General features: G+C 42.8%; 2 protein-coding genes across 9 annotated transcripts in view; both read left to right on the top strand.

The window, feature by feature from the left end:
* The window catches only part of ttc28 (tetratricopeptide repeat domain 28), a 144,549-nt gene extending 136,010 nt beyond the window's left edge, over positions 1-8,539 (top strand). For 3 of the 5 annotated variants that reach the window (XM_028971085.1, XM_028971082.1, XM_028971086.1), the window contains 9 exons: positions 973-1,481; positions 2,017-2,264; positions 2,366-2,490; positions 2,765-2,996; positions 3,415-3,491; positions 3,872-3,895; positions 4,260-4,389; positions 6,070-6,177; positions 6,279-8,539. In XM_028971085.1, the coding sequence (XP_028826918.1) occupies positions 973-1,481; positions 2,017-2,264; positions 2,366-2,490; positions 2,765-2,996; positions 3,415-3,491; positions 3,872-3,895; positions 4,260-4,389; positions 6,070-6,177; positions 6,279-7,879 (3,054 nt within the window). In that variant the 3' untranslated portion in view covers positions 7,880-8,539. The remainder of the gene's footprint in view (positions 1-972; positions 1,482-2,016; positions 2,265-2,365; positions 2,491-2,764; positions 2,997-3,414; positions 3,492-3,871; positions 3,896-4,259; positions 4,390-6,069; positions 6,178-6,278) is intronic. The other 2 variants (XM_028971084.1, XM_028971083.1) reach the window with 2 other exon arrangements.
* A 349-nt stretch (positions 8,540-8,888) lies between these two features.
* On the top strand, positions 8,889-18,717 carry pitpnb (phosphatidylinositol transfer protein, beta). 4 transcript variants are annotated; one of them, XM_028971092.1, is made up of 12 exons: positions 8,889-8,965; positions 10,388-10,418; positions 11,251-11,396; positions 11,505-11,596; positions 12,595-12,602; positions 13,371-13,445; positions 13,882-13,965; positions 15,568-15,645; positions 16,078-16,188; positions 16,264-16,386; positions 16,944-17,031; positions 17,991-18,717. In XM_028971092.1, exons 1-11 carry the CDS (start codon positions 8,946-8,948, stop codon positions 16,989-16,991), a joined length of 816 nt encoding a protein of 271 aa, XP_028826925.1. In that variant the 5' UTR covers positions 8,889-8,945; the 3' UTR covers positions 16,992-17,031; positions 17,991-18,717. The 4 variants fall into 4 exon arrangements, with proteins under 4 accessions (XP_028826925.1, XP_028826924.1, XP_028826922.1 ...); XM_028971090.1 differs by lacking the exon at positions 8,889-8,965 and adding an exon at positions 10,232-10,310; XM_028971091.1 differs by lacking the exon at positions 16,944-17,031.
* The last annotated feature ends 2,948 nt before the right edge of the window (positions 18,718-21,665 follow it).

Genomic DNA, 21,665 nt, shown 5'->3' on the forward strand with positions numbered 1-21,665 from the left:
TTCCCCTCAGAATTCTACACACAACACGACATGATGTCAATGTGGAAAGAGTTGTACTGTGCCTCTGGATTGGAGATACAGGAAACAGAATAAAATAATGCGATTAAACTAAACTTATGTTTTGTCTCGTCTGCATTTCGTCAAAAAAGTTTGTTGACCAAGATATTTCGTCATAAATTTAATTGACAAAAACAACACTAGCTATAGTCATCTTTCCCTCTATTCTGACTAGTTTGTCAGTTCCCGCACCTGAAAAACATCTCCACAGCATGATAATGCCACCACCATGCTTCACTGTAGGTATGGTATTTGCCTGATGAGCGGTGCCTGGTTCCCTCCAAACATGAAGCCTGCCATTCTCAGCAAAGTGTTAAATCTCTTCAGACCAGAGAATTTTGTTTCTCATGATTTGAGAGTCCTTCAGGACTTTTGGCAAACTCCAGGCAGGCTGCCATGTGCCTTTCATGAAGGAGTGGCTTCCGACTGGCCATGTTACCATACAGGCCTGATATGGTGGATTGCTGTAGAGATGGTTTTCCTTCTAGAAAGCTTTCCTCTAACCTCTGGAGCTCTGACAGAGTGACCATTAGGTTCTTGGTCACTTCCCTGTCTAAGGCCCTTCTCAGTTTAGGTGAGTCCTGGTTGTTTTGAACTTCTTCCACTTAAAATGTCCACAGGTGGACTCCAATTAAGCTCCAGTTTTTCTATTTTTAATAACTTTGCCAAAACCTCAAGTAAACTTTTTCACATTCACATTGTCATTATGGGGTGTTGTGCATAGAATTTGGAGGGGAAAATGCATTTAATCCCATTTGGAATAATGCTGTAACATAACAAAGTGTGGGATAAGTAATGTGGGAAAGTCATACTTTCTGGATTTGTTATTTTCCAGATTTTTGTAAATTTGTTATTTCAAAGCGTAACATATACAGGCTGAATTAATGCTTACTTGAAAGTCTTTCTACCCCTCAGGTTCACCCCCGGCGGACAGGACCTGCCCTTTGCAGTGGCAGCAGCTCCATGGCGGCAGTAGTGGGGAATCCTAGGCTGCCTCCTTCTGTCATGGACCGCTGGCTTTGGGGACCCATGCCATCAGCTGAAGAAGAAGCCAACATGGTGGCTGAGCTGCTGGGCTGCCAACCTTTAGCCGGCCCGTCCGCTACCAAGGAGCGTGTAATGAGTGCCCTGACCCAAGCCGAATGCGCCCACTTCGCAACCCACATCTCCTGGAAGCTGGCGGCCTTGGTGCTCACCCCAAGCCCAGACGTGGGATCAGGTGCAGGCCATAGCACCACCTGTGGGAGCTCGGGCCCCGGAGAAGGAGGAGAGAGGTCTAACTACACCATCCCTGAGAGCTTACGGGTCCAGGACAATGCCAGTGACGCAGACAGCATCAGCGACAGCCCCCCCCTACAAGAGTTCTTGCTCACAGCAGCAGATATACTGGACCTCAGGCTTCCTGTCAAATTGGTGGTGCTGGGGTGAGAACACAGTGAGAACTGGCAAGGATCTCACGATACGATATGTACCATAATACATGGTGATCCACGATATAGTACACATTGCGATACTAAAAGCCAGATAATATGTGCGTTTATTAAGATTGAATTTTATTGTAGGACAGCTTCTTTGGCACACTAGAGGCTTTCAGGCGCATCCAGTGTTATCGCAAGACCTTCTTGTTCTGTAAGCATGAAGGTAGTAAAAACTGAAATGCCAAGCATTAATTCAAAGTACCCCTGCTGTACAACATCATCTACGGGTGTAGTTTATAGTCGCATGCTGACTTTCACCTCTTCTGACAAAAAAGACAATATTTGATGTACCTGTATCGACAATATCACCACGTACAATATTGCGATATATTGCTGTAACGATAACCCATACTTACATCAACCTGAGCAACAACTGTCATGTTCAAAAACACATGTGATAAGGAGCATTGTCAAGTCTATAAACCACTAAGATACTTCGACCCCAACGTTTCCTAAATCTATAGACCTGTTTGCTTTGCAGATCTTACCAGGAATCAGACAGTAAAGTCACTGCAGATGGGGTGGTTGGCCTGACCAGGGCCTTTCTGGCAGCCGGGGCCCAGTGTGTGCTGGTCTCTCTCTGGCCGGTCCCTGTTGCCGCCTCCAAGGTGTTTGTCCAGGCTTTCTACACAGCCCTGCTCAATGGCACAAAGGCCAGTGCCGCACTTGTAGATGCCATGAAGACCGTCCAGAGCATGAAGCAGTTCTGCCATCCTTCCAACTGGGCAGGTGATTCACTATTTAATGTCTGTGCAGATTTTACTCAGATTTCTAAATTTTAGTAAATACTCCCCATGCTTGTGTATTTTAACATAGCTGAATGTGTGCAGGCTTCATGCTGATAGGCAGCGATGTGAAACTGAACAGCCCACCGTCACTGATTGGACAGGCCCTGGCTGAGATTCTGCAGTATCCAGACAAGGCCAGGGATGCACTAAGGGTTCTTCTCCATTTGGTGAGCATTCTGACAAAGCAAAGGACAACTTCATTGTTCACTAATTGTAAAACATTGAGAATTCATTTGCATTACTCAGTTTTTTTTAGCAGTATTGTGAGGACAAAACTGTTGGCACATTTCTTGACTTTCCATATGAGCCTCTCTGATGTAGCCCAGAAGGGCCTAATCCAGCACCTTCTGCTCGTACTCATAGCAGCAAGCACCACACACTGCAGCACTTCTAAGAATCCCATGTCTTTGTCTGACCATCTGCTTTCGGATTTGTGAGCAGGTTGAGAAGTCTCTGCAGCGCATTCAGAATGGACAGCGCAACTCCATGTACACATCTCAGCAGAGTGTGGAGAACAAGGTTGGCGGCGTCCCTGGTTGGCAGGCGCTGCTAACAGCCGTGGGTTTTCGCCTGGACTCCACCGGCAGCGGGCTCCCGGCAGCCGTCTTTTTCCCCACTGCAGACCCAGGGGACCGGCTACAGCAGTGCAGCACCACACTGCAGTCTCTGCTGGGTACGATCACAGCGACTTTATTAAATAACCTGTAATCTGTTATTTGTTTTCATGTTGGAAAATAATACTTATTTAATACTTATATGCTGTGTTTGTAATGTCTGCTGACTTTCACTGCAGACAAGTGGTATTATTAGAACATGTAGGGGATATAGGTAATTTTGTGAAAGTAAGAAACCATCATCCAGAATGCAGATGAAGGGTCAATCAGCAGTCAGCCAACTTTGTAGGCCGCTCCATATGTGCTATATTCCATATGAGCTAAGTCTTGTTCAACATATCCAAAATATTGCCCATCATTAACAAGTTCAGGGACAATAAAATAATCCTCTCCTGTTCTACTTGAACAGTGTTCTGATGTGGTTAATAGTGTTAAGCTTGGTTCACACTAAAATAGGCTTTTTCCTCTGCTCAACAGGTTTGCCTCCAGCAGCCCTGCAGTCCCTCTGTAAACTCATCACGGCCTCAGAGACGGGAGAACAGCTCATCCACAGGGTAGGGCTCTCAGCCTACCCAATCACAGGAGTGCATGCCATAATTAAATTAAAAACAAGCACACCATATTTTTTTGGCTAATTTAACTTTATTATTTCCTTTATTATTTAAATGCATGTTTGACATTGCCTCAGATAATCTCTTTGAGGTGGTAAAATTCATGTTTGGAGAGTTAGTCCAAGAAAGGACAGTCAAAGAGAGATTATTTGAAGCAGTGCAGTCTACAAAGGCCAGCGTTTCATTTGCATCGCTGGTTGATGTCCCTGTCTTACTTGTGCTGTACTGTGACTGCAAGCATGTCCTCTGAACCTTGCTATTGAATGCCCTGTTCTGCCACTAAAGTCGACTCTTATCTTTCTCCCCTAACTCACACACTGAAGGCTGCTAAAAATATGGTAGCAATGGTAAGTCTGCTGTCACTGCTTCACATTTACATTTACATTTACAGCATTTATCAGACGCCCTTATCCAGAGCGACTTACAATCATTAGTTACAGGGACAGTCCCCCCTGGAGCAATTTAGGGTTAAGTGTCTTGCTCAGGGACACAATGGTAGTAAGCGGGATTTGAACCCGGGTCTTCTGGTTCATAGGCGAGTGTGTTACCCACTAGGTGTTACCCACTAGGCTACTTCACCAACCGTAAACTGATTTAAAATGGAGGCAATGGGTGTTGTATTATTTATTTTACAATACAGATTTAATCCAAAACTGAAAAGCACCACACTGGGTAGTTTTTATCTGATAAGGCCAGTTTTGTTTCCTGTAGCTCCATCAAGTTCTGGTCCAGCTGCAGAATGGAGAGAAAGAACAGGAGTTTTCTCTGGCCTCCATCCAGGTGACCATCAGCGTCCAGCTCTGGCGGCTGCCTGGTTGCCATGAGTTTCTGGCAGCTCTGGGTGAGTTTAATGCTTTTATACAGATACAGTTTTCATAAAACCTGTACATGTACAGTCATGGCCAAAAGTTTTGAGAATGACACAAATACTTATTTTCACAAAGTTTGCTGCTTCCGTTTTTATTATGGCAATTTGCATATACTCCAGAATGTTATCAAGAGTGATCAGATGAATTCCCTCTTTGCCACGCAAATGAACTTAATCCCAAAACCCCATTTCCACTGCATTTCAGCCCTGGCACAATAGGACGTGCTGAGATAATTTCAGGGTTATGCTTGAAATCATTGTTCTTCCTGGTTACCTGCAAGGAAACACATGCAGTCATCATTGTGTTACATAAAAAGGGCTTTACATGCAAGGATATTGCTGCTACTAAGATTGCACCTAAATCAACCATTTATCAGATCATCAAAAACTTGCTTTTGCTTCTCATTCAAGGGAGTGGGCTCACTCACAATTTTGCCTAAGAATGGTACCAAAACATCCTTCGACAGCAAGAACAGTTAGGTGAAGAACAAGGCCTTTTCCACCATGATGGAGCACTGTGCCATAAAGCCAAAGTGATAACTAAGTAGCTCGGGGGACAAAACATTAACATTTTAAATCCATGGCCAGGAAACTTCCCGCACCTTAATCCAATCGAGAATTTGTGGTCACTCCTCAAGTGGCAGGTGGACAAACAAAAACCCACAAATTCTGACAAACTCCAAGCAGGATTTGGTTTTATAAAATAAATTAAACACAAAATGGTCCATAATGGCAAAGCAAGAATGTGTTTTAAGTAGAGGTGGCCATAGATTAATTTTCTTAATCTAGATTAATCTCACTGTAATCTTGGAATTAATCTACATTAATCTAGATTAAAATGGCTCATTTGAATTCTGCCGAAGGCATTCAGAATATGTGTGCTACCCAAATAATGACTAAAAGTAAATCTTTGAGAACGGGTTTCTCAAGCCAGGTGGCGCATTAGACCAGGGGCTCATCTCCTGTTTCCAAAATGCATCACAAACTGCTTGAGAAAGCTGTTCTACTATGATAATTGGTGATGAAAATAAATTATGTTCAATAAGATGTATTTGTGTTTACCAACTGTTTATTCAGTTAAATAGCTGCATCCATGTTACCACGTCAGTATACAGTATTAAAAGAACATTAAAAAAAATATTCACAAAATAACACACATGCAAAATATTCGTAATATGTAGATAAATTAAAATGAAAGAAATAACTTTTTGCACACAAACCCCACGCACCTCTCACAGCTCACGCCATGTGTCCAAGAGACCTGAACCGGGTCTCAAAAATAAAATATAAGTCTTTAGGAAATAAGAAAATAAAAGACACAAGAAAGAAGAAATATACTTATAAATCTAGTGTAACCATTTAACTCGGGCACAATAGCTTGCGTAGTATAGACCCAGCTCCCAACCCAACTTTGTGAATAGATTAACGGCGATATTTTTTTTTTATCGCCCGATAAGAGTCTCACGTTAACGCAGCACGTTAACGCCGATAACGGCCCACCACTAATTTTAAGGCATTTCTTAAAAAAATACAATTGGTACATACGTACACAGACTGTTCGCTATGACAATCAAGAAAAAATCTGATTTTAACTGCTCATCATTGAACTGATGCTCCTACAACTTGTTTCTATTCCCTGCTTGTTCACTGCAGGCTTTGATCTGTGTGAGGTCGGTCAGGAGGAGGTGGTGTTGAAAACAGGCAAGCAGGCAAATCGCCGTACTATGCACTTTGCGCTTCAGTCTTTGTTGGCACTTTTTGGTAAGAACATTTTAATTGAATCTGCCATTTGTCTTCAAATGACTGCCCCTGTACGGAATTTCACAAATGTGCCATTATTCTCGTACCTCACTTTTTACCAGACTCTACTGAGCTGCCGAAGCGTCTCAGCCTGGATAGCTCTTCATCGCTGGAGTCTCTGGCCTCAGCCCAGTCCGTCTCCCACCAAATGCCACTGGGCTACACCAACCCTCCCTTCTCCCCACCATGTCCCGACAGCCTGGCCTCTGACGCCATTTCTGTCTACAGTTTGAGTTCAATAGCTTCATCCATGAGCTTCCTGTCACGACCAGATGGTGGCAGTGACTTCCTGAGCCACCGGCACGATCTGGAATGCCATCGTGGTGGCCTTGGGGTCTTTGCAGCCACCAGACACACGACAGTCCCACGCAGCCGCTCTTCACCTCATGGAGCTGCAGGAGGCCAGGATGATGAAGAGTATGAGGGCTTCTCCATCATCAGCAGCGAGCCACTTGGCAGCCACTGTGACACTCTCCCCCGGCCGGCAGGACACCGGCAACAGCGTGGAGGTGGTGGCAGGGGAGCAGCAGCCAAGAACTACGGTGCATCGGTTTCATCTCGGGGGAGCGTGAGCACACCAACATCCCCAGTGAAATCCAGCCTGGTGCCCAGCCCTAACTCATCATTCCAGAAGGTGGGCAAAGTGAGCAGCTCAGACACAGGAGAATCGGACCAGTCCAGCACAGAGACGGACAGCACTGTAAAATCGCAGGAGGAACGGACCCCCGGAGTCCCTCTGGACCCACAAGAGCTGGCCCAGAAGATTCTGGAAGAGACGCAGAGCCATATGAGGGCAGTGGAGACTCTACAGAGGTCTACAGGACACAGCAGTGGCAGTGAAGGGGCGGGTGCAGGGGAAGCACCCACTCCAACCGGGGAGTCAGGTTTCCGGTCTTCCGAGACCAGCGCCTTCAGTCGGCCAAATAGCAGGTCCAGTGTGAAGGCCCAGTCCTCCCCGCTACCCTGCCGGCCCAAACCCCCATCCCGAACATCATCCCTGCAGAAGATAAGTTCTGGCTACAACAGTCCAGCCACCTCAGAGGCGTCCCTGAAGGAGGGCAGCCAGCCTTCACCGACCCTGGACAGCCATTCCCAGTTCAAACTGAAGTACCCCAGTTCCCCATACAGCGGACACATCTCCAGGTCCCCCAGTAACATTTCACCAAGCTCAGGCCACCAGTCTCATGCCGGCAGCGCCCCCTCACCGGCTCTATCTTACTCTTCAACAGGCTCCACACGCTCCAGCCCAGCTGACGCCCCAGACATTGACCGACTCAAACTGGCAGCCATAGATGAGAAGGTGCAGGCCATCCACAATCTGAAGACTTTCTGGGCCAGCACAGCTCAGCATCCACAGTTGGGTCCCATGCGGGCTTTCCATGGTGGTAAGGCCAAGATGAGCGCTGCCCAAAGGGATGTTCTTGGCCTCCTAAACCTCTCTCCTTGCCATAGCAGGACAAGCCAAGACCAGGCTGTTCACGACCTGGAACACAGTACTAAAAACCCGCCCAATGGCCACCACAAGCTCGACCCTAAAAGAGTGACTCCCTCACCTCCTGCCTCCACTGGCAGTAGTCCTGGTTCGCACCCTCTCAGACTGCCTACTGGCAATGGGTATAAGTTCCTGTCACCTGGCAGGTTTTTCCCCTCATCCAAATGCTAGTGGGCTCTTTGACTTGAGATGGTTATTCATCTGGACAAAAGTAAAGGAAGGCAGGATGAGCTGTGTCCTCATTAAGGGCTACAACATGTCTGTGGTTTTGGACTGACTGAAGTACATCTTTTCTCCCTCACCAACACTGTAAAAACTGATTAAAACACATGCGTATCTACGAATGGACACTGAGCAAGTAAAAAAAGATTATACCAGAAAGGTATATTATAGAAATAAAAGAAAACTTGCTGTTTTGTGTAAGTGACGACAATGCAGCTTGGGTTTATTTCAGTTTGATATTGGTTCATTTTAATATAATATTAATTATTGTTATTATTATGGATTGTAATTGTTATTACAGTTATTTGTTTTGTAAATTAAATCAACTGTTTTGCAATCAGTATTATACATTTTATATAAAAAAAAAAAAAAACAAGCAAACCATGCACAGGAAAAAGAAAACATTTTCATATTTTTATTGAAATTGTGAATAGGCACTTGTATTTGTTTCTGTTTAAACCGAGTGTCTGTATGAAAGCATGGGTCCTCTTCCTATTCAGTGTTTTATTGTCATTTTAACATACACATTTTGCAAATGTGGAGTCATTAAAAGACATATCATGGTTGATTCACAGTAAAATGGTCTCAATAAAAAATACATGAATTTTGCGCTTTCGTTTCTGTCCCATATTTATGTTCACACCACTTTTGAAAAGCTCCTAATTTCAGAGAATAAACAATATAACAATAGCAACATGGTTACATTACTTTGAGTTTCATTCGGTTAATTGCATGCTCAAAATATGTGGTCTTCTGTAATAACAGTAATAGTTGTTTTTTTATTTTTATTAAAAAGAACCTCCTCCTTGACCCAATACCCCGATGCCGAAATGATATTGTAAAGCAATTTGTCAACTTTGCAAATCAGAAAGCATCATGGATCAGGAGGTCCCTGAGGTAAAGGTATGGTAGGGTTCTGCGGTTAGACCACGCCCCACGGAGATGCCACGCCCCTTGAGCGCCACATTGGCACGACGTCACCGTCTTCGCGCAGCCGCAGCCCAGGGAAGAGAAGATGGTGCTTATCAAGGAATAGTGAGTAGGAGTGCTTTAAATAATACTCCGTTCTGGGGTTTTTTTTTTTTTTTTAAGTGACAGCTTATGAAATTTCTGCTGAAGTTTGTGTCTCCGGTTACATGTCTTGCGTCTTCGTTGCCTTCGATCGTCCGAACGCACTTAAGCGCGACTGTTTCGGCTGTGAAGGGGAATGAGACCGGCCTAGTACCTATGCTAAGCTAACTGCATTGGTCTAACTTGGATACTTGCCTCGTATTTGCGACGCGCGGCCTCTGGTTACGAGGCGACCAGGGCGGCTCCTCGTCCCGTCCCTGCCCGGCTCAGGTCCCGCCCGAGCCGGGGAGCGGGGCCGCGGCGCTGCCGTGGAACTTGTGAGGAGGAGGGCGCCGCGCTCTACCTGGCTAAGCCTCCCGGTTCCGCGAGTGACAGATTATCCACGAAAGTGCCTCGCGTCGTGTGCGCTTATTCGTTGTTCCTCGCTGCCCAACTGGAATATTTACTCTGTTAAATTCCCGCTCCCACCTGACTGTTATTCTGACGCCGGGTTCTTATGCAGTTTGTCCCCCCCCCCCCCTGGGTTCGAATGAACTGAATTGAGTGACAACGTTTGGAACGCCGAGTTCCGCAGTGAGAGTTTTCTGGAACTCGGATATTTGGCCTCGCTGTAATACCTGCTGCGATGGACGTGCGGCCCGACCGACGACTAAGCTAATTATATGCAGCGCAGTCCCGTTAGGCGACGGTATTTTTAGACGTCGTTTGCCCCTGTTTGTGCCTGCCGTGGCCCTTGTGCGGTCAGGCTTAGTTCTGTGCGTCTCCCGACCGATGCCGATTCGTCAGTGACGGGCAGGAATCAATGGTGATCCAGCGTCCTCATCGGAACAGCGCCGCCTGGGCTTCAGGGTTCCTCCTCCTCCTCCTCCTCATCCTCTCTGTTCCGAGATTCTCACCAGAACAGACCAAAAGTTCTTTATTTTCATGACCATTAACGTTGGTAGATTCTCACTGAAGGCATCAAAACTATGAATTAACACATGTGGAGTTATGTACTTAACAAAAAAATATGAAGTTACTTTAACGAAGCAAGTTAGTTTTTTTATGTTTTTTTTATTTTTCGTTAGAGACTGAGGTCAGCCATTTCACACCCAGCCAGAGACAGGGATGCAGTAGAGGTGGAGGGTTGCGAGCTGATGCTGCCTGATGCTGGGAAATCTGTGCTGTCCTTCCATCCATCACACTTCGTAAATGGTGTGAAAGAGAGAGGGAGCGAGCGAGCATGTTTCTCATAGTTCTTGCCGACCCTCAGAGCCCCAAAATTATTGTGGGTCTTGATGGAAGGCTCTCGTAATTTCTTGTTAATTAGGTATACCTCTAATATAATCTGAGTTCTTTGTCGTCTCAATTGTATTTCTAACCTGTGATATTTGTCTCTCCCTCTAGCCGTGTGGTCATACCATGCTCTGTGGAAGAGGTGAGTAAAAAGTCACTTTGTTGTAAACTCTGTTCCGTATTCACTGTTTTATACCGTTCGCCCCTGGTGTAGTTCATATGAAGACAGGCTCCAGGTTTAACCCGGCTGTCTGGATAGGGTTGTGCATGTTAAGGAAATAGGATTAATGTGACTTAGCGCATTCCCCCTCTGATGTATTGGCGTCGTCTCCAGGGCTCAGGAGTTCACTAATCTGTGCTTTAGGACTTCACAGTGGCCTCGTAGGACAGTTATGTGTCAATATTATTATTACTACTACTTCTTAATAGGCTTTGCTATGCAGGTGATTTCAGTTGGTCTTGTTAGTTTTATATTAAAATGTTTTTGTTTTTTCCCGTGGGTGCCCGTGGGTTACTTTTATTTTTTCTTGATAAGCGCCTACACGACTTCCTGTCTGCTCCAAACATTGTGGTTTGTGAATGTTGTTGATGATGTTATTTCCGCGAATGCCCCTCGACTTCTATAGGCTGCTCTCCTCCTCATTTGCATTTAAAGCTACAGACACATAAAACAGCGCCCCCTGGATGGACTTCTACCGCAGTCACAATGAAGCCAAGTGCTAGATATGCTTAGACATATTTACTCGTCTAATTTTTGACTGACTTATTTTTGTCTTATTCTCTGCCTCTCTCGGATCCGCCGGTTTATTCACTGCACTTCATATACCCTGCGTGCTATTGTTCGGCACAAAAATCCCTACTCCTTGCGGCAAAGAAAAAAAACATGTTCATTGGAGTCACAACCCACTATTTGAGAAACTAAATGTCAAACACCAACACGCTCTTATGTGTTGACCGTCATTTCTCCAAACCAGTACCAAGTGGGTCAGCTATACTCTGTGGCTGAAGCCAGCAAAAATGAGACGGGTGGCGGAGAGGGCATAGAGGTGCTGACGAACGAGCCATACGAGAAGGATGGAGAGAAGGGCCAGTACACACACAAAATATACCATTTGAAAAGGTCAGGGCTCATTTATACTCCTACACAAGTATGCAAAATACTGAATTTTCTGCCCATACAAAAAAAAGGATATCTTCAGTGCATTAAGATGATTTTCCTGTGTTTCAGTAAAGTGCCAGGATTTGTGAAGATGATTGCACCAGAGGGGGCTTTGGTGTTCCATGAAAAGGCCTGGAATGCCTACCCGTACTGCCGCACCAGTGAGTCCACCACAAATGCGCAGCATGACCTTGTCACACAATTCACACGTATTCACTACCTATTAGAGATAATTGACATACGTTAATGTGGGATACCTGCTGTGCATCACGCTAGGTTCTCACATCTGAAGGCTTGTGAGTCTCTGATCTGAGGTCATGCAGTGACCCTGCCACAGAAAAATTAAGGAATTAAGAGAACGTTATACAGTGGGACCCCCTTTCCACCAATACTAACTAAATGCCCCCAGAGGCTAGTTAGCCACCATAGAGAATGAACTGAATAAACCATGGTAGTATTATTTAGTATAATAGAATTTTCTCTGTTTATTTGAAAGCGATTAAAAAATACAGATGTTTCCAGTTCCAGTTCAGGCTGGCTGGGGTTATATCAGTCCATCCAGCTAAAACACTGGCTCTGTCAAGTTCTCATGCTGCTAGTCCTTCTGAAAACTGATAGACTCTGCACTATGCTAGCTTTATAAATGGTCACAATATCTTCCTGGTTTAAGATTCAAAAGTGTCCCTCATAATCTTGATGGAAAAGGGGTCTGAATGGTGCTATGCTGTAACAGCAAGATCAAGATGACAAGATCATTCAATTCTTTAAAGTAAGACAATGGGTCATCATTTCTGTCTGTTGTCGCCCCTGTAGTCAGTGTTCAGTTAATGCTTCTTTCATGATCTAATGCGAACTGCAGATGTACAATGTGGCGGGCCTGTGATCCCTCTGCCCAGCATCAGAGTATATTAATGCAGTTTTTTTTGTTGCATGCCAGCAACATTTGTTTTTTAAGTAATGCATGACTATCTGTTTTCTTCATTGTTCAAGGCCATTAGAAGTTATATAAGCTTCATCTCATGTGTTTGGATGTAGAGAAGAGAGTCATTGTTAACTATGATTATTTTCAGCAGATGACAGAATAAGCAGTCAGAATATGTCAGTCAATAAGTAAATTTTTTTTTTCCCTTCCATGCATGCTTACTTCATTTTGCTTCAGTTGTGACGGTGAGTATTTTGAAACTGAGACTCCTTAAATATCCATAACTACTGAAATACTACTAGGTAACTTAATGGTCAGTTTCACAAATACAGCATGTGAGTTTTCTTTTCTTTTGAGAATAATGAGGATATGACTGCATTTGAAGTCAAGACAATCCAAAATGTATCTGATCATGAATTTTACGTATCTCAGGAAGAAAAGCTGTTTCCCTCAGCTTCAGTGCCATTTGTTCTTGTCTAGAGAGCTTAATTAGTTGTTTGAAGAAGCCAGTCATACTCTAAAGTTGCCCGAGAGAAAACCTTCCCTGCATAGTGCTGAGCTGGATGGATGATTTAATAAACTTAGGCATGATTGCCAGCTCTCACATGCTCTGTTATAGTCATCTTGAGACCACAGACATGCAGATTGATTTTCAGCACGTTAATTCTAGATTTCTAATGAATGTAAGTGAACGCTGCCCGAACGGAAACAATGTTTTCATTAAAAAATGGAACATGTAATCATTTACTTTCTACATCCTATTTATATAAAAGGATATGAGACGTGATATCACTTTGTGTATTATTATTATTATTTATATTTCATTCCCCTACTGGCATTGATGTTTGCATGTTAAAATGCATGTTTTGAATCCACTCTTCAGTTAGTGTCATTTGTGGTCTAATCACTCACAAGCTTTAATATGTAAAAATATTTCGAGTTTATAGGCATGCTTCTGTTTAAAATGAGTTTGTTTTTGCTGTCCATACATTATGTTTTCCCTCCATTTTTAGAATGAGTATATGAAAGATGACTTCTTTATTAAAATCGAGACTTGGCATAAACCAGATACGGGATCAATAGAAAATGTGAGTACACCCATACTATTAACACATTGTGAAGGAGGCAGTTTCCTTTAGTTCAGAAAGTTAAACTTTTACTTATACTGTGTTCATTACACATCCAAAAATTTCACGTAGCAATCAAGATCAATTAAGTAATGAGACACAATGCAGAAATGTCCAACTTCTGAAATGTCTATTCATTTTATTCATATGTTTTTTGGGGCTACAGGTTCACCTCTTTAATTAAATTTTTTTTTTGTACAACCATTACAAAAGTGACTTTTTTTTATTATTATTTGTTATTATTATCTCACCATATACAAGTACATATAAAGACAAGATTGCAAAACTTTGGGGAATCACAGAGTGCGAAAAGACATTTAAAATAACACACAACATCGAAACATGACAATGTTGTGATGATATATTGCTAATTTAACCTCTCTGCCTTCTTTAACAGGTACATGAACTAGACCAAGAAACATGGCAGACAGTAGAAGTTGTTCCAATTGACATAGCAGATAAATCACAAGTTGAACCTAGTGTAAGTAAATGTGATCCTTTGTCATCTGTTTGTCTGATTACTTCTACTTAGCAGACTGTCGCTAAGCAACCACACATGTAAACTGAAGCAGTCATTTCTTGTGTTAGAAATGGAAATAAGGTTGACAAATTGTGATGTCGACAACATGGAGTGCATCTGGTTGTGTTCCTGGTAATCACCAAAAGTGGTCCAAAGAAGGGCAGTCATAGACTGAGACATGTGGTGAGCAAAAAGTAAGAGCGTCTAGGTTGATCTGCCGAAACTTTACACAGTGCTGAGAAGCAACAGAGAAAGACCATTTTGGATGTTCTGATCCATGCCGTTCCCATCTGCTGCTGATTCATTTGTGTGAGACATTAAAGGACAGGTAGTTTTAATCTGAATTGGGCGAACAACCTCCATGCGTTGAATGACATCATGCCCAGTATCCAAGTTCATCAGCGGTTGGCCTAGCAGGTAAAAAAATGAGCAAAGTATCGTCCCCACACACTGCTCCCCAGGCGCCTTTCATGGCTGCCTGCTGCTTCATCAGTGGATGGGTTAAATACAGAGATCACATTTGCTTTTTTTTTTTTTTTTTTTTCCTTCCCTCATAATAGATCTGTTAAACTCAATTAATGAGTCCCTTGAGATCAGAAGGGTTCCCATCCTTCCAGCCCACACTAATGTAGGTAAAGATGTGTGCTGAGGACACAACTAATCTCATCCTTAAGCTTCCATTATTTATGCAAAGTGTACCAGCAAGGCTCTTCATCACCTGTGGAGCAAGAAATGGGGATTTGAGATTGAGGTGATTTAGAAGGTGAATGGGTGGGATTATGTGATGGTAGCAGGAGGCGCAGCTGTGCTTATTGAACTCACGGTTTGTGGCACGTCTTCGCTGTCAGCCTGACCGTAATCCTGTGTGCTTGCCATGTTCTTTAAAAGGTGATTGATGCAGTTTGGCAGCCTTGGGGTTATGGCTGGATCTTATCAGCAGGTAGACTCTGTACTAATACAAATCTAGAGGTTCCCATGGAGCGACCGTTTAGGGCACATCTTCACTTTCTCCTGGATTTTGATGTTGTGCCATTACAGACCAGCTGAAAAGCTACAACTGGTCCCCAGCTCCTTTGAAGGGCTGTAGAGTGTCTATATGCTTTGTCTTCCCTTATGCTGCTAATTACTTAATTGGTTGAGCCCTGAGGCTGGGCAAATCCTGCGGGACATCTGTTCAAGGTATTCTGCTCTTAGATCGGCAGTGGCAGTGTCCCTGTATTTATATATAGAGAGCGCACGGCAGCTTATGTAATTATTGATTTGTCTTTCCTTCTTGCAAGCTGAAGAAAGTAAAGATGAGTTTACTTTAGTTGACTGGGATAGTATGGGGTGTGGTGCTCAAGCGGCGCGATTGCGCCACATGGGCTCTGTTCAGTCAGAAAGTCGTTTAAGCCTGATTGAGCCCAACTTATGCACATTATAAACCCAGCAATATGCTTAGAAAGCAGAGAGGTTTAGTGCAACGTTTCAAAGTCTCCTAAGTGCTGATACTTCGTTTTCAGTATATTATCTTCATTTTACTTTGATCTGTCCACCTTAACTGTCTTTGCTTTGTGCCTTCAGGACTACAAGCCAGAAGAGGACCCAGCACTTTTTCACTCCGAAAAGACGGGCAGAGGCCCTTTGGGCCCAGAGTGGAAGGCATGTTGCATTACTATATCACTGTCATCTGAAAGGAATAACTATATTGATGGATTTGACTGTTCAAAGTAGGTTACATCTTTTAAAACATCTAAAAAGACACAAAAATTCAGAATGGGCAACTTTGAAAGTCATTGGATGCTACACTACACAACATTACTACATTACCCCCTTCTGGTCTCCAAAACCACCTCATGGAAAATATTACGTGAGAAGTGAAATGATTCAACCCTCTGATGAAGCAGGGTTGACATTCATGTCTCTTCTACAAAGCCCCTTTTCTGTCATAGTGATTTGCAATTGCCAGTTTGCCTCCAATGAGTGATTTGTCAAGTCATGTTGTCTCCACCAGGCTTTAATCTTTGCTTCGGTTAACCACATATTAATACCATGTATTTGTTATAATGTGGTTTTGTTCTTCCTTTCATTCAGAAAGAGCTTCTTGCCCAAACAGATGTTCCACGAATGTGTGCCTACAAACTGGTCACAGTCAAGTTCAAGTGGTGGGGCCTGCAGAGCAAAATCGAGAACTTCATCCACAAGGTACACGTTCTGCTCGCGTATGCTGTATTGCTGCGTAGTGCAACCATTTGAACCTTTTCTTTATTCCCAATCCAGCAAGAGAAGAGGATCTTCACTAACTTCCACCGCCAGCTGTTTTGCTGGACTGACGGCTGGATAAACCTTACCATGGCGGACATCCGACGGATGGAGGATGAGACACAGAAGGAATTAGAAGAGGTATGCCGGTTATACTTTTTATATGTACAACAATTGTTAGTATTAACTGTAGACCATAATGTTATTGACTGACTGACTTACATTTATTTTAACATATTTCCTTTGCTCCACATTTGAATATTTAATTAGTGACTACACTACTTATCAATAAACCCAAAGATTTGAACTTTTATTTTTGTCTATTAATGACTTAAGAATATGGAGTGCTGTGACTGCTTTTCCTATGTACTGTTTTTATAACATGTGTATATATATATCCCAAAATACTTACTTTTTTTTTGAGGTCGTGTGAGCACAGGACAACTTCCCCTGTTTGTAAGAAAGGCATGTTTGTAGTAGCTCTGAACACGAAAAACCCTATTCTGATACCAATAAAGTGTCTTTCTATTCATAGGGAAGGTCTTCCTCACACCATAATGAGATGTTTGCAGGTTTTGTTGCATTCACGTCTTTTTTACTACTGTTCCTGTAGACCATAACCAGTCATTCCTCGGGTGAGCAAGAAATTGTGTTCAGGCTCTATTTCAGCCCCACTGATGATTCTCCTCTGAATTTAGATGCGCCAACAGGGCTCTGTGCGTGGCACAACAGCATCAGAAGAGTAACCCAGCCCCTGCTTAGCTCAGAGGCAGGTGGAGCAAGTCTGTAAGTTCTGCAGAGCCAGGTGGACTAGGCAACATATGGTCTCTTCTCGTCACATCTCATCGTTTTGTCCTCTTTTCAACTTTGTTCTCTTTGGCACCTTTTTTTTTGGTTGTTTCACCTAGTTGCATTGCTTCTATCTAACACCATGAGGAAGCTTTACCTTTAAGGGACAGATCAAACATTTACCCCATTACACCCGATTCCAACCAGCAGCTTGCAGGTGCAGTAGCTGTTTGTAATGTGCAGAGTTCTTGCTGATTTTGTCCCATTCAGACTGTCCCTCTCTCTGCAGATATGTTGGCACGGATGCCCTGTTCCTCATAGTCATGATGGAAGTAGTGCAGCTGGGTGCTGTTGCATGGTCTTTGTGAACCTGTACTAACTGCTCTTGCCATTTACTCACCTCCCAAGTCTCATTCATTCTATTCAATATTTTGTCCTCTTTTTATTTGTTGCCTGTTTGTTTTTGCTAGTTTGCTTTTTTTGTACCAGTTGCACAAAATTGAAAGAAATTCAAGGTGTTTTGTCAAATTTGTTTTGTTGCCTTAACTAAACATGGCTGACTAAGTGTTACTGTACCTTCTTCAGGTGGTCAAGTGAATGATGGAAAATTTAATCTCAAATTTAAATGAAAAGGAGGTGTGCATGTTAGATCTTATTCTCAGTTGCAGATGAGCACACTTCATAAATCACTTTCACTTCACTTATATGGCGGTGCCATATTGAATAAATGGTTACTGTCTCAGCTTGTTTGCGCAACCAGCTATTAAGTGTGGCCCAAACATTCAGTGTCCTTCCAAGTATGAGGACACCCAGATGTTTGAAACAAATGAAGGCAAGGAGCTCAAATATGTGGCTGATGGAACTTGATAAATTGTCTATCAGGTTTCTACGGATTTTGGTAATTTCATACTTAAATTATAATATTTTATTAAGTGTCCTTTGTCTTTCTCTTTCAGCTTCGTAAAACAGGTCAGGTTCGAGGCACCAGTGCTGCACATGAACAGTGATTTGGATCAAGAATGCCACCATGACGACGACATGAGAGAAGCTGGCCAGTCATGTGCTCTGTGCTCCAGTTTCCTGCAACTTTAAGGGGAAGTTTCAACTTAGTAGTATTGTTCCCACCTCAGCTTATCTGCAGGTGTTCTATCGACAGCAATGAAAGTTCTGCATACAAAAGGAGAACTTTGCACTAGATGAAAATGGCCTGTTGGCCTGGGTTTGTCATTCACCACCACCAAGACGGTTTATTGTCATTAATAGCTTTTACACATGTGCAGCTTTCGCTGCATAAATGAAACCAAATTTATGAATGTAGTAAGTAAATCAGTTGTAATATTCTGACTCTTTCGTGTTCACATTTGTGTATCTGTTTGGATCTTAACAAATTATTAATATTTTTTAAAAAACTCATCATTGTCTCACTTTGGCTTCTCTCGTTAGGGGTCGCCACAGTGGATGAAATGATCTTTTCGCAAAAGTTTTACATTGGATGCCCTTCCTGATGCAACCCTCCCAATTCACGAGGGCTTGGGGCAGACAGAAATGCAGTCAGATGCATCCCCAGTGACTGGGTTTATATTTTTTACGAACTGTAATGAATAATATACGAAACTGGTCAACATAGTAACGTCTGGAACATGCCTTGAAAAATAAAAAGCAAAACCCTAGTTTGCACACGAATTTGCAAGATCCACTTGCAGTGTACTGTAATTATTTATTTCTTTTTGCCCATTTTCCTACATTGTTAGTGTGTGTCCGGAACCTGGGGGATTCATATTGGCATCAGAATGTTATGGTGTTACAGTGAGAATTGGCTTACTGAGAACATTTCACATTCTCTAAATTAAAGGAGTCAGAATAAGGTACAACAACTGACTGCCAAACAAACAAATGGCTGAGAGAATTATTATTTTTGCTATATCATGATATTGAAAGTGAAACTAATAGACAATTTGTTATGTGTCCCCCACAGGAACAGTGTTTATCCTCATGGTTCTTGTTCTGTCTTTGAAATTCCAGTTGTTTGTGCTCATTTCTGATCTTGTGTTGCTGTTGTTGTGCGGAAAAAGAACACGTCCTCATTAGGGGGATGTCAATGGCTGGTCAAATAATAATTATGATTGTAAATGCGGAAAAAAAGCATGCTGCTTATTTATAGGGCTGATGTCACACACACACACACATATATATATATATATATATACACACACACAGACACACACACACAGTCATATGAGAAAATTAGGACACCCAATTAAATAATCAGCTCTTTATTAGGAAATTCAAATTTTATTTGTCACATACATTTTCTTACACGGTATGATATACAGACTGTATTGTTCGACTGTATTGGTGACTGAAATGTTCACATATCAATGTCCAATCATATTTTATGTATGTCTGGAAAAGAAAGTGACTTAATTACAATAGAACAACAAAAATAAAATAAAAAATGTACACATAAAAAAAATTTTTTTTTTTATTTTAAATGGAGGAGAAAGTTAGGACACCCTACCCTCTAATAACTAGTGTTTTCTTCATTTTTAGTTGTATAGTTATTATTTGGATCCCTCAATATCATCAAAATTTATATTAAATATCCATATCCAAATATATTTTAAAATATACAGGCTTTCATAGGGTGTCCAAATTTTCTCACATGACTGTATATATCCCCGCTGCTTTGGAAATGATTGAACGCCCACTTGTCTGGCTGCATTTAGGATATGCCACTGTACAGGGGCTATCGATTAATACCATATTTCTGTTCCATTACAGAACATTTCAGTTGTCTATTTATACCCCGTTTTGACTTGTGTTGGTGGTTGGTGCATTTAATACTTACACATAATAATCTTAATTTCAGAGCTAAAGATTTCCCCATCATGAATGAGCACATGTACCTTTAATCTGTATGCAGGGCTTTAGCCCGTCTCCTGGTTTCATGTTTCCATACAGAGTGGTGTTCCAGGAGGGATGATGGCCTCTCGCGGTCTTTTCATTGGGTGTCAGCTGGGATGCTTTGTCTCTTTTTTTTTTTTTTTTTTGGGGGGGGCAGAATAAATTAAAAGCATCTTGTTTATATTTGCTTTTAGGCTTTAAATGTTTTGTTTATTTACTTATTTATTTCCTTTCTTCCCCCCCTTCAAGAACAAGGAAACGTTTTAGGAACAGAGCTCCATCACCTCCCCACAACCCTGCTGTAGCTGCACAAGCGTACATCACCCCCATTTCTTCTTCCACAGGGCACTTTGTACCAGAAAGAATGTTCTCCATTGTTCCTCTGTGAATGGACGAGTGTGGACGACGCAGCGGATTTCTCTGTATGAAGCAGCGCATTACTTGCGTATCCTACGTAGCTGCGTTTCACCTCGTACTGTACATCCAGCACCACGTGTCTTCTCTCCTGAAGCGACGGGTGCTCTTACGTCTCGAGTGGAAATAAAATGCACTGAATAAAGATTAATAGCATTGTTTCTGACATGTTGTATGGTTTACATCTGTGAACTTGGATTTTATATTCTATGACCATGACTGAGGGATTTGCCGTTTTTTCCTGAATAGAACAGTCAAAGTCAAAGTCAGCTTTTGTACAGAACATGCAGAGAATTGAAATTGCGTTACTCTCAGACCCATGGTGCTTACAAGTAACATTAAATACAAACAGTAACATTAAATACAGAGGTATAAAGATAAGCAAATGTATACCATTTTAAAAACACAATATACAAATAAGGGCACTTGGTGGAGAGTGCAAACCACGTAAACAATGTGAACTATGTAGTGCAACAGAGCTTGTAAGTGTAAAAGTGACAAAGTGAGGTAGTTGGCAGTCCAATGCTGCACAGAGTGACTGGTGCACGGTCAGTTTGTGTGTGTGTGTGTGTGTGTGTGTGTGTGTGTGTTAAGAGTTCAGAAAGTTTGGGGAGAAGAGCCGGGAGAGAGTTGAGCTTCCTGACAGCCTGATGGGTGAAGCTGTCCTTCAGTCTGCTGGTTCCGCAGTCTCCTCCCTGATGGCAGCAGGCTGAAGAAGGTTTGCATTGGGTGGGTGGGATCGGCTGCTATGCCGAGGGCTTTCTTGGTGGGGCGTGGGCTGTAGATGTCTTGGAGGGAGGGGAGAGGGACACCGATGCTTCTCTCAGCTGCTCTGACTATGCGTTGGAGAGTTTTTTGGCAGGACGCATTGCAGGCTCCAAACCACACAGTGATGCAGCTAGACAGGATGCTCTCGATGGTTCCTCAGGATCATTTATTAGTGGCCATGGGCACACAAGTGGACCATTGGAAATTAATAAATGTCATAACCATAAAAACGGGGCTCCTAAAAATCATAATTTTGTTCGTGAAGACTGGGGCGATAAAATCGGGGCTGTTTGTCTGCGGAGAAAAAAACCCCGAGTCCCCTTCCACACGAATGTGCGCCGGACGGCCGGTAGGTGGCGCTGTGCGTCTTTCAAACGGTCTCGGGACTCGGGAGAAGATGGAGTTCTGCAAATGAGGTCGATCAAACGGCATTTTCCCCAGGCAGGACAGAACGTAGGATAATGATAATTTAGGAGAATGTTTTATTAAATACACTCGATTAGCCCTGCTCATTGATGTATGGTTTCTGTTATATTTGCAACAAG

The sequence above is a fragment of the Denticeps clupeoides genome, chromosome 3, assembly GCF_900700375.1.
Source record: "Denticeps clupeoides chromosome 3, fDenClu1.1, whole genome shotgun sequence".
In the NCBI taxonomy this organism is placed as follows: domain Eukaryota; kingdom Metazoa; phylum Chordata; class Actinopteri; order Clupeiformes; family Denticipitidae; genus Denticeps; species Denticeps clupeoides.

Excerpts from the sequence above, each read along its gene's own strand:
- pitpnb (XM_028971089.1), top strand. The coding sequence starts at position 10,279 with ATGGAAGGCTCTCGTAATTTCTTGTTAATTAG. Across the intron at positions 11,397-11,504 it reads AAAATATACCATTTGAAAAG|TAAAGTGCCAGGATTTGTGA; the intron begins GTCAGGGCTCAT and ends CCTGTGTTTCAG. Across the intron at positions 16,189-16,263 it reads TCGAGAACTTCATCCACAAG|CAAGAGAAGAGGATCTTCAC; the intron begins GTACACGTTCTG and ends TTCCCAATCCAG.